This window comes from Telmatherina bonti (genome assembly GCF_933228915.1).
Source record: "Telmatherina bonti genome assembly, chromosome: 16".
In the NCBI taxonomy this organism is placed as follows: domain Eukaryota; kingdom Metazoa; phylum Chordata; class Actinopteri; order Atheriniformes; family Telmatherinidae; genus Telmatherina; species Telmatherina bonti.
In genome coordinates this window covers 9,192,673-9,204,432 of record NC_136614.1, presented here as the reverse complement: position 1 = coordinate 9,204,432, position 11,760 = coordinate 9,192,673, and the positions used below count along the sequence as shown (strand labels likewise).

At 45.1% G+C, this 11,760-nt stretch overlaps 1 protein-coding gene across 1 annotated transcript; it reads left to right on the top strand.

Annotated features, from left to right (window-relative positions):
• Positions 1-4,913: 4,913 nt before the first annotated feature.
• On the top strand, positions 4,914-10,718 carry myh6 (myosin, heavy chain 6, cardiac muscle, alpha; the record flags this gene model as incomplete). The annotated part of the gene is made up of 1 exon (XM_079255825.1): positions 4,914-10,718. The coding sequence occupies one exon, from the start codon at positions 4,914-4,916 to the stop codon at positions 10,716-10,718; it is 5,805 nt and encodes a 1,934-aa protein (XP_079111951.1).
• Between the last annotated feature and the right edge of the window lie 1,042 nt (positions 10,719-11,760).

Below are 11,760 nucleotides of genomic sequence, written 5' to 3'. Positions count from 1 at the left end.
ACACCTGAGATGCACCTGATATCACACCTGACTCACCTGGGGACCATGCCTGAGATTCACCTGGGATGATAACAACCTGGAATCACACCTGTAGTTCAGCTAGGATTACAATCCAGACTCACCTGAAACCATGCCTCAGACTCCTCCAGGATCATCTGTGATCAAGACTCATCATGGGGTCAGAACCTAGACTCACCTGAGATCACACCTGAGAGTAACCTTGGATTATACCCAGAGAATCATCTGAATTACCTGAGATCATATCTGAGACTCACCTGTACACCCAGACTTTACTGTAGCTCTCCGATTTAAGAGATCAGGTGATGCATCAGCTCTGTTCTGATTGGCTGCAATGTAAGATGCAGACTCATGGTGTCTTTAAGCCCCTCCCACTCCAGATATTGACGTCCTGCTGCAGGTCAGTGTGTTTAATGTGTAAACACAGCTGTTACCTGAAAGAAGGAAGTGTTTACCTGCCTGAAAGCTGCTCTCTGGTTGACCTTTGACCTCCTGTGTTTGGGTTTCTGACAGTAAAATGGAGGTTTTCAGTTTTATCTTTATTTAATATTGATTATTACATAAATTTTCTTGTTTTTAATTAACTCCAACGAGAAAATCATGAACTGCATCAGAATAAAAGATCAATGAATCAGCAGAACAGAAAAGAGTAAAACAGATAATTTCCAAAGTCTTCATAAAAATATAGTTTTTTCAGTCTGGCGAATATTTTCCAGATTGATCGACTGAATCAGGTTTGACTTTAAAAAAAATGTTTAATGTTATTACTTTGTTAATGAGATTAAGAACATTTTTTTTTTTTTTTTTACGTAGAATAAGTTGCACTAAAACACTTTGATATTTTTCAGATTTTCTATATAAAAAACAAATTAAATAATGATGCTTTAAAAGCTGCTTATTGACTCATTTTCTGTTCAAGTTTTACTGATTAAAGATGAAACTGAATTAATTACAAAAATGTTTCAATTCCGCGAACACAAATTAGAAAAAGCTTTGATAGTAAAAGAAAACCATGATGGAGCGACGCAAAGTTGTTTTATTTGTTAATATTCATCCATTTTAACATTTCAGACCAGAGAAACATTTTAAAAAGTGAAATAAACCAGGTGATATTTGAGAATAAAGATGTTTAGATGAGCTCCAGTTTATCCCCAAATGTGAAAAATGTTTGAAAAACAACATTCCTCAAAGAAAGATGGAAATATTCCCGTCTTTCTCCTTCTACAGTCAGAGTATTATTAAACCATTCCAACAATCTGGAAGCGTTTCAGTGTGTGAAGGACAAAAGGAAGGAAGCCTCGAAGTTGTTGAAGACAGATTTGGAGCATTTTGTCCCTGGAGGCCACCGTAGCACAGAAAACTCTTTCAGCTTCTCACTCTTAGAAACTTGATCCTGAACCAGAGATTTGTTTTAACCACCTGCAGGGTTATGGAACATGCTTATCTGCAGAGCGAGTTCAGCTGGATGAAGGATGGTCCAGCAGATAAAAACCATCTGGTTTCTATTTCCAGGCTGAAGAGTTCTGAATGTCAGAGATAAAGAGACACAAACACTTCAGGTCGTCACAGCACACGCTGCATATCAGAGCTCAGCATGAGGCTTCGTGTTAACTCACATGGCAGAGACGACGGTCAGACAGCGTTTATCAGTGTTTTCCTTCACTAAAATGTCACAAATATCTCCCTTTTTTTCTTCATTTATATCTTATTTTACAAAACCTGACTGGTTACAGGATACTTTTCTTCATATTTTCATGACTCACTGTCTTTAAAACCAGCTAGCATCCTTGCTAGCATCCTATTAAAATTAATCTGGCTCATGTAGCAGTAGTTTAGTCAGCGCTACGCTAATCTATGATCTTTTTTATAGTTTACAAGTTCCAGTGTGAGGCACTGTACCTCCAAATACAGTCTTATGACACAGTTTCCTCAAATGAGCCTAAAACTAGTCTAATGCTAGCAGAACTAGATTAGCAATGCTGAGTAGCCTCATGCTAACATCAGATTAATAACATTAGCACAGAAATGTGCAGCCACATGTCAATTATTTTAATCATGAGTGATTAGGAAACTACTTTAAAATGCACTTTAGGGTTAGGGTTTAATTTACTATAGTGATGCTGGTGATTCATTTATTTCAGGAAAGACTTTCAGAGGTGTCTGGTATCATTCTAGCCAACCCTCTAGTCAGAAGGTTTGATTTATCTCCACGTTCCTCTTCAGTCTTCTTATCACTACAGGAAAGCCACACGAAGCTCATTCAGCAAACAGAATTACAACAGGATAAAGATGTGTTTTCATAATCTTCGTCGGGTCTTCATTACAACATCTGAACCTAGGTTCATAAAACAGAGAGTGCGTACGTCTCTGCAAGCACAAGGTTTGTTTTAATACTTTTGTAGTCATAATAAAGGGAAAACCTTTGAGATTTGTTAAGATTTGCAAATGTCAGTACTGTAACCTATAGATGACACCAGTCAACTAGCCTAAAGAAAAGCACAATTCTTTCATCATAAACATGAATATCTCGTTGGAATGATGCAGATGTAGCTGTAAACCTCCACCAGATCAAGTAAAATGGAAAATTTATCTCTGCAAAGCAAAACTGGGATAAACAAGAACAAGATTGAGGTCTCCAAAATGACCATTTTAGCCCAATTTGTCTCCTTCTGTTGTCAACGTCCTGAATTAGGGGACTTCAAGGTATAAAAGGTTAAAAATGTTTATATCAGTGTTGATTGGCTTTGTTAAAGTAATTCTGTAAGAACAAACTTTTTTTTTTTTTATCTCCTGATACAAGTTTAAATATGGAGCTGGATTTTCATCCAACCTAACATCCAATCAGAATAAGTACATGTCTACATAAACACTTCAGCATGTTCGAATGGAATCGATCAGAAATCATTTGATCAGATCAGCAGGGAAAAAAACCACCTGGAATATGTTCATTGCAGGCATTTCTATGGTGGATGTTGTTGCTGCACATGCGGGAACCAGGTCGGGGTTTTGTGACGTTTCAGGGAAATCTTAAAACATGGCAGCAACAAAACAGAACTGGATACAGCTTTGGAAATAAAAGGATTATCGAGCATCTCAGTGGTCAAAAGACAAGAAAGAAGAAGTGAATCTTCTTCTTTTTTGGGGTTAGTGCACGTTCATCATGTCCAAAGCAACTACAACAATATTCATGTCCAAACACAATCACTCTATCCTGCATCCAGGATCATGTCAGCTGGAACTTCTGATCAGGCTGAACATCCTCAAAGTGAAAAAAAAAGGATTTAACACGCTATGTTCCTGGTCTACTACCTGGTTGAGGTAAATGTGCAGTGACTTTGATGAATTTCTTTGAAAAAATGTGGAAATAAACCTGTCTGAGCATCTCTACCTGCTAGTTTGAGTGTATGAAACCTAAACTGTTTTTTTTTAACACTACTGTTTTATATTTCAACCATTTCACTGTTGTTACATTATAATTAACTTCTTTTTAACTTCTCAACCATTCTCTAAAAAAATATTTATTCTGTTTAATTTTGTCCAAAACAAACGGAAAAACGCAGACACATTTGTTTTCTGGTCTTTTTGTTAGTGTAAATGTTAATCGGTTAGGAATGAAGGGCAGTGACAGCTTAGTGGCCAGAAAGTGAATTTGGGGCCTAAAGATCCAGGTTTTACCAGTAACAGGGGGGCCCTGATATAGGCCCTTAGCATCCAACAGATCCCTCGGTGCTGCAGCTATACGGCTGCTCACTGGTCCTACTGGGACTATGGGTCAGAAACACAAACTAAATTCAGTCCGTTTCCTTTATAATTCTCACACACCAAAAATAATAACTTATCCTCTTCTCAGTGTAGCACACAAATATACACCTGTATAAAAGTTAATAAAAGCCAGTGATTTTTTTCAAGCAGTTTAAAATGACCAGTTTAACTGGTTCAATAGAAATAAATGACTGTATTTTTGTTTGGTTTTTTTTATCTCCTGATACAAGTTTAAATATGGAGCTGGATTTTCATCCAACCTAACATCCAATCAGAATAAGTACATGTCTACATAAACACTTCAACAAATTTAAATTATCTTTATTGTTAGTTTTTATTATTAGTGTTATTATTATTATTATTATAATTATTAGTGTTGTTAGTGTTGAATTTCCTCCCTGATGGAAGATGTTTGCAGCCGAGCATCTTCATAATCTGTGACTTCAGTTTATATTTCAGGAGAAAGGAGTGACTTTGTCCTGTTTCTTCATCATCATCATCATACTGTGATGAGTTTACAAATGAATCTCATTAAATGATCTGAATATGTTGGACTGAAATTAATTTAATCTGCAGATGGGTTGATAGCCTTACTGCTGCCAGTAACTTCTACATAGACATGTCTACAGAGTGCTGCTGTTATTATTGATAATTAATCATAAAACGTTTCTTAAACAAAGATGAACAGACCCAGAAAACTGTGTATACAGACCCAGAAAACTGTATACATGATTCAGAAACTGAATCAAGTTTCTGTAAATGTAAAAGAACTGAGCTGAGACCAGCAGAAAATCTTCCGTTCAGGTAAATGAGCTGCAGGGTAGATGCAGTAGAGTCTAAATGAAGAGGTCTCATGAGTGTCTATCAGCAGACAGATAAGCAGTCCAACCCTGCTTCGCCTAAAATGGACAGTAACGGCCAAAGGTCCTGAATCTGCCCTCATGGTGCTTTCAGGGACAAATTTAGTTCTGCTCCTGTTTCTTCTCGGCAGATATCTCCTAATTTGGTCCACAGGGAGGCTTTAAAGCGCCTGTCTGCAGCGAAGAGGCTGCAGATCTTCATCAACATCAGCAGAAAAACATTGTTTCTTCTCTGGTCGTTCTTCTCACTGCTGTGCACCTTCACCCTCCACCATGGGTGACGCGCTGATGGCCGAGTTTGGGAAGGCAGCTCCTTTCCTGAGGAAGTCGGAGAAGGAACGTCTGGAAGCTCAAACCAGACCGTTTGACATCAAGACCGAATGTTTTGTTGTAGATGATAAAGTAGAATACGTGAAGGGAAAAATCCAGAGCAAAGATGGAGGGATGGTGACTGTCAAGAAGGAGGATGGGAACACTGTAACTGTGAAGGAGGTGGACGTTCACCCCCAGAACCCACCGAAGTTCGATAAAATCGAGGACATGGCAATGTTTACCTTCCTGCATGAGCCGGCGGTGCTGTTTAACCTCAAAGAGCGTTACGCCGCGTGGATGATCTACACCTACTCTGGGCTGTTCTGTGTCACCGTCAACCCCTACAAGTGGCTTCCGGTCTACGACGCTGAGGTGGTGGCAGCCTACAGAGGGAAGAAGAGGAGCGAGGCCCCCCCTCACATCTTCTCCATCTCCGATAATGCCTACCAGTACATGTTGACTGACAGGGAGAACCAGTCTGTCCTCATCACCGGAGAATCCGGCGCAGGAAAGACGGTGAACACTAAGAGAGTCATCCAGTACTTTGCCAGCATCGCTGCAGTCAGTGGTGCAGGCAAAAAGGACACCAGCAAAGGGACACTGGAGGATCAGATCATCCAGGCCAACCCGGCACTCGAGGCCTTCGGAAACGCCAAAACTGTGAGAAACGACAACTCGTCGCGTTTTGGAAAGTTTATCCGGATTCATTTCGGGACGAGCGGCAAACTTTCATCTGCTGACATCGAGACATACCTGCTGGAGAAGTCACGTGTCACCTTTCAGCTCAAGGCTGAGAGGAACTATCACATCTTCTACCAGATCCTGTCCAATCAGAAGCCAGAGCTGCTGGACCTGCTGCTCATCACCAACAACCCGTATGACTACTCCTACATCTCCCAAGGAGAGGTAACGGTCGCCTCCATCAACGACTCTGAGGAGCTGATGGCCACCGACAGCGCCTTTGACGTGCTCGGCTTTACTTCAGAAGAGAAGATGGGCGTCTACAAACTGACCGGTGCCATTATGCACTACGGCAACATGAAGTTCAAACAGAAGCAGCGCGAAGAGCAGGCCGAACCAGACGGGACAGAGGCTGCCGATAAATCAGCTTACCTAATGGGGCTGAACTCTGCGGACCTCATCAAAGGGCTCTGCCATCCCAGAGTCAAGGTGGGAAATGAGTACGTCACCAAGGGCCAAAGTGTGGACCAAGTCTACTACTCCATCGGTGCTCTGGCTAAGTCGGTGTACGAGAAGATGTTCAACTGGATGGTGGTGAGAATCAACCAGTCGCTAGACACTAAGCAGCACCGTCAGTACTTCATAGGAGTGCTGGACATCGCTGGATTTGAGATCTTTGATTTCAACACGTTCGAACAGCTGTGCATCAACTTCACCAACGAGAAGCTGCAACAGTTTTTCAACCACCACATGTTCGTTCTGGAGCAAGAAGAGTACAAGAAAGAGGGTATTGACTGGGAGTTCATTGACTTTGGGATGGACCTTCAGGCTTGTATCGACCTGATCGAGAAGCCTCTGGGAATCATGTCTATTCTGGAAGAAGAATGCATGTTTCCCAAAGCCAGCGACCAGACCTTCAAGTCCAAGCTCTACGATAATCATCTGGGCAAGAACAAGATGTTTGAGAAGCCAAGGGCAGTGAAGGGGAAAGCAGAGGCTCATTTTGCCCTGGTTCACTATGCTGGCACGGTGGACTACAACATCTCTGGCTGGCTGGTGAAAAACAAGGACCCCCTGAATGAAACTGTGGTCGGGCTCTACCAGAAATCCTCTCTGAAGCTGCTGAGTCTGCTGTTTTCAAACTATGCAGGAGCTGAAGGTGGAGACAAAGCAGGGGGCAAAGGAGCCAAGAAGAAAGGCTCCTCGTTCCAGACAGTCTCTGCTCTTCACAGGGAAAACCTGAACAAGCTGATGAACAACCTGAAGACCACCCATCCACACTTTGTCCGCTGCCTGATTCCTAATGAGAGTAAAACTCCAGGAGTCATGGACAACTGCCTGGTGATGCACCAGCTGCGCTGTAACGGTGTCCTGGAAGGTATCAGGATCTGCAGGAAGGGTTTCCCAAACAGGGTGCTCTATGGTGACTTTAAGCAGCGCTACAGGATCCTGAATGCATCCGCCATCCCTGAGGGTCAGTTCATCGACTGCAAGAAAAGTGCTGAAAAGCTGCTGGGATCACTTGACATCGACCATAGCCAGTACAAGTTTGGACACACAAAGGTCTTCTTTAAAGCCGGGCTGCTGGGAACGCTGGAGGAGATGCGAGACGAGCAACTCTCTCGTATAATTACCAGGATTCAGGCAAACGCCCGAGGACTCCTTATGAGGGAGGAGTTTGTTAAACTTGTGGAGCGTAGAGATGCCCTAATGGTGATCCAGTGGAACCTTCGGTCTTTCTTGGGTGTGAAGAACTGGCCCTGGATGAAACTTTTCTTTAAGATCAAGCCTCTGCTGAAGAGCGCTGAGTCTGAGAAGGAGATGGCCAACATGAAGGATGAGTTCAACAAACTGAAGGAAACTCTGGAAAAGTCAGAAGCCCGACGGAAGGAGCTGGAGGAGAAAATAGTGACTCTTCTCCAAGAGAAGAACGACCTGACTCTGCAGATTCAGTCTGAACAGGACACCCTGACAGACGCCGAGGAACGCTGTGAGCAGCTAATCAAGAGCAAGATTCAACTGGAGGCCAAGCTGAAAGAGATGACTGAACGACTGGAGGACGAGGAGGAGCTGAACGCTGATCTGACAGCAAAAAAACGGAAGCTGGAAGACGAGTGCTCTGAGCTGAAAAAAGACATTGATGACCTGGAGCTAACTTTAGCCAAGGTGGAAAAGGAGAAGCATGCGACAGAGAACAAGGTGAAAAACCTGGTGGAAGAAATGGCTTCTCAGGACGAGAACATCCTGAAGCTGACCAAAGAGAAGAAAGCTCTGCAGGAGGCCCACCAGCAGACACTGGATGACCTGCAGAGTGAGGAGGACAAAGCCAACAGTCTGACTAAAGCTAAAGCTAAACTGGAACAGCAGGTGGACGATCTGGAGGGTTCGCTGGAGCAAGAGAAGAAAGTCAGGATGGAACTGGAGCGCTCCAAGAGGAAGCTAGAGGGGGACCTGAAACTGACCCAGGAGAGTGTGATGGACCTGGAGAATGACAAGCAGCAGCTGGAAGAAAAACTCAAGAAGAAAGACTTTGAGATCACTCAAACGAATTCTAGATTAGAGGACGAGCAGGTTGCTTCAGTTCAGCTCCAGAAGAAGCTGAAAGAAAACCAAGCAAGAATCGAGGAGCTGGAGGAGGAGCTGGATGCAGAGCGTGCAGCTCGTGCAAAAGTGGAGAAGCAGCGCTCGGACCTGTCCCGCGAGCTGGAGGACATCAGCGAACGCCTGGAGGAAGCCGGTGGAGCTACGTCAGTCCAAGTGGAGATGAACAAGAAGAGAGATGCTGAGTTTCAGAAGCTGCGGCGGGAGCTGGAGGAATCCACCCTCCAACATGAGTCCACTGCTGCCTCCCTAAGGAAGAAACACGCCGACAGCGTCGCCGAGCTGGGAGAACAGATCGATAACCTGCAACGTGTGAAGCAAAAACTGGAGAAAGAAAAGACTGAGCTGAAGCTGGAGCTGGATGACTTGGCCTCCAACATGGAAACCGTGGTGAAGGCCAAGTCCAACGTTGAGAAGATGTGTCGTACGTTGGAGGACAACATGAACGAGTACAAGACTAAACACGAGGAGGCTCAGCGGACCATCAATGACTTGACAACTCAGAGAGCAAAACTGCTCACAGAGAATGGTGAGTTTGGACGTCTTCTGGAGGAGAAGGAGTGTCTAATTTCACAGCTGACCAGAGGGAAGAACTCCTACAACCAGCAGGTGGAAGATCTACGCAGACAGCTGGAGGAGGAGGTGAAGGCGAAGAATGCTCTTGCCCACGCTGTGCAGTCCGCTCGTCATGACTGCGATCTGCTGCGAGAGCAGTTTGAAGAGGAGCAGGAAGCCAAAGCTGAGCTGCAGAGAGCTTTGTCCAAATCCAACACCGAGGTCTCGGCGTGGAGGACCAAATATGAGACCGAAGGGATCCAGAGAGCAGAGGAGCTGGAGGAAGCAAAGAAGAAATTGGTTCAGAGACTCCAGGAGGCTGAGGAGGCCATTGAGGCTGTGAACGCCAAGTGTTCATCCCTGGAGAAGACCAAACACCGCCTCCAAAACGAGATCGAAGACCTCATGTTAGATCTGGAGAGATCTAATGCAGCCTCAGCAGCTCTGGATAAGAAGCAAAGAACCTTTGACAAAGTCCTGGCGGAGTGGAAGCAGAAGTTTGAGGAGTCACAGTATGAACTAGAGGCCTCTCAGAAGGAAGCTCGGTCTCTGAGCACTGAACTCTTCAAACTGAAGAACGCCTACGAGGAGTCGCTGGATCAGCTGGAGACGATGAAGAGAGAGAACAAGAACCTCCAGGAGGAGATCTCGGACCTCACCGACCAGCTCGGAGAAGGTGGCCGCAGCGCACACGAGCTGGAAAAGATCCGGAAACAACTCGAACAGGAAAAGACGGAGCTCCAGTCAGCGCTGGAGGAGGCCGAAGGTTCCCTGGAGCATGAAGAAAGCAAAATCCTCCGAGCCCAGCTGGAGTTCAACCAGGTGAAGGCCGACATGGAGCGCAAGATGGCCGAGAAAGACGAAGAAATGGAGCAGGCCAAGAGGAACTACCAACGGATGCTCGAGTCTCTTCAGTCCTCTTTGGAATCTGAGACCAGGAGCCGAAATGAGGCCCTGAGAGTGAAGAAGAAGATGGAGGGTGATCTCAATGAGATGGAGATCCAGTTGAGCCAAGCCAACAGACAGGCAGCTGAAGCTCAGAAGCAGGTAAAAAGCCTCCAAGCGGTCCTGAAAGACACCCAGCTACAGCTAGACGATGCCCAGCATGGAAATGACGACCTGAGAGAAAACATCGGTCTGCTGGAGCGCCGAAACAACCTGATCCAGGCGGAGCTGGAAGAAGTCAGGGCCGCCCTCGAGCAGACAGAAAGAAGTCGCAAACTGGCTGAGCAGGAACTGACAGATGCAACAGAGCGAATGCAGCTCCTTCACTCCCAAAATACCAGCCTGATCAACCAGAAGAAGAAGCACGAGGCAGACCTTCTGCACCTGCAGACCGAGATGGAGGAGGCCATACAGGAGAACCGCAATGCTGAGGAGAAGGCAAAGAAGGCCATCACCGATGCTGCGATGATGGCGGAGGAGCTGAAGAAGGAGCAGGACACCAGCGCCCATCTGGAGCGCATGAAGAAGAACATGGAGCAGACCATCAAAGACCTGCAGCACCGTCTGGACGAGGCCGAGCAGGTCGCCATGAAGGGTGGCAAGAAGCAGCTCCAGAAACTGGAAACTCGCATCAGAGAGTTGGAGAACGAGCTGGAGGCGGAGCAGAAGAGGGGAACTGAGTCCATCAAAGGGGTCCGAAAGTACGAGCGGCGAGTCAAAGAGCTCACCTACCAGACCGAGGAGGACCGTAAGAACATGGCGCGCCTGCAGGACCTGGTGGACAAGCTGCAGCTGAAGGTGAAGTCCTACAAGCACGCCGCCGAGGAGGCGGAGGAGGCAGCCAACGCCAACATGGCCAAACTCCGCAAGCTCCAGCACGAGCTGGAAGAGGCAGAGGAAAGGGCAGACATCGCAGAGTCGCAGGTGAACAAGCTGAGGGCCAAGACCAGGGACGGATCTGCCAAGAAGGGCCTGGACGAGTGAGGAGGGTCTGCATCAATGGTAGGTTCATGAGGAGCGCACAATCATGCACACAAACAACCAATCAGATCCAGTTTTACTCCATTCTCTTACATCTCTTAATGTTTTTTCTGGTAATTTTTCTGTTTTGCTTGACAGATGTTTCGGTCCTGGTGTCTCTTCCAAAGCCGCTGCTGGATCCTGACGACTGTTTCATATCCATTTATATAAAAAGATGTGTTTGTGTTGCTAACTGTCCTGATAATCAGCTAAAGAACTAAATGTAATTAACGGTGTCCAGCAGTCCTGATCCCGTCCTCGTCTTTATATTTCCCTGTAAACTGGAAACATCTGCAGATTTACCAAAACATGTTCAAACAATATTGTCACCCTCGTAGAAAAACGGCTTTAGTTTTCTAAAAACACAAAAAAACTGAACATAATTCATAAAAGAAATCAGTCTTTTGTGTTTTTAGAAAAAATAGAAAAAAATTACTTGAGCCATTATTTTGAAAGGGTGACGATATGAATCCAGTAAGTAGTCTTCAGGAACAGTTCTCCAGGATTCTTCAAGGACTTTCCAAAGCTTTCTGAGGAGCTGAATTGAAGCTCGGTGGGCGGTTCCTACCATCGCCATCTTGGCAGGGGCATGCGTGTCGTCTCGCCCGGAAAATACAAATATGGGCAAAGAGGTGGAGCTGAGAGGTGGGCTGTGAGCGTCATGGTGGATGATTGACATCTAGCAAACTCTAGCTTTATGTAGATAACCGAGCTAACCTGGAAAAAAAAAAGGGAGCTAACCAGCTAACAGAGGTAAGCGGGCTAAAGCTAAGTCACGTTGTTAACCGGCTAAAAACCGCAGTTGTTCTACGTTCTTCTGACTTGAAGCGGGAGATCGGGTACCTGTCAATCAAAAGGAAATGCCCCTAAATATGTTGAATTTTGAGACTGAATTACTTTTAAACGGGCAAGTAAGAAAAAAATTTACTCCCCCCACAGTTGTCATGAAGGTAAACCTGACCTTTTAAACCTAAAATGGACTTTTGAACCAGTCTGTAAACATGTT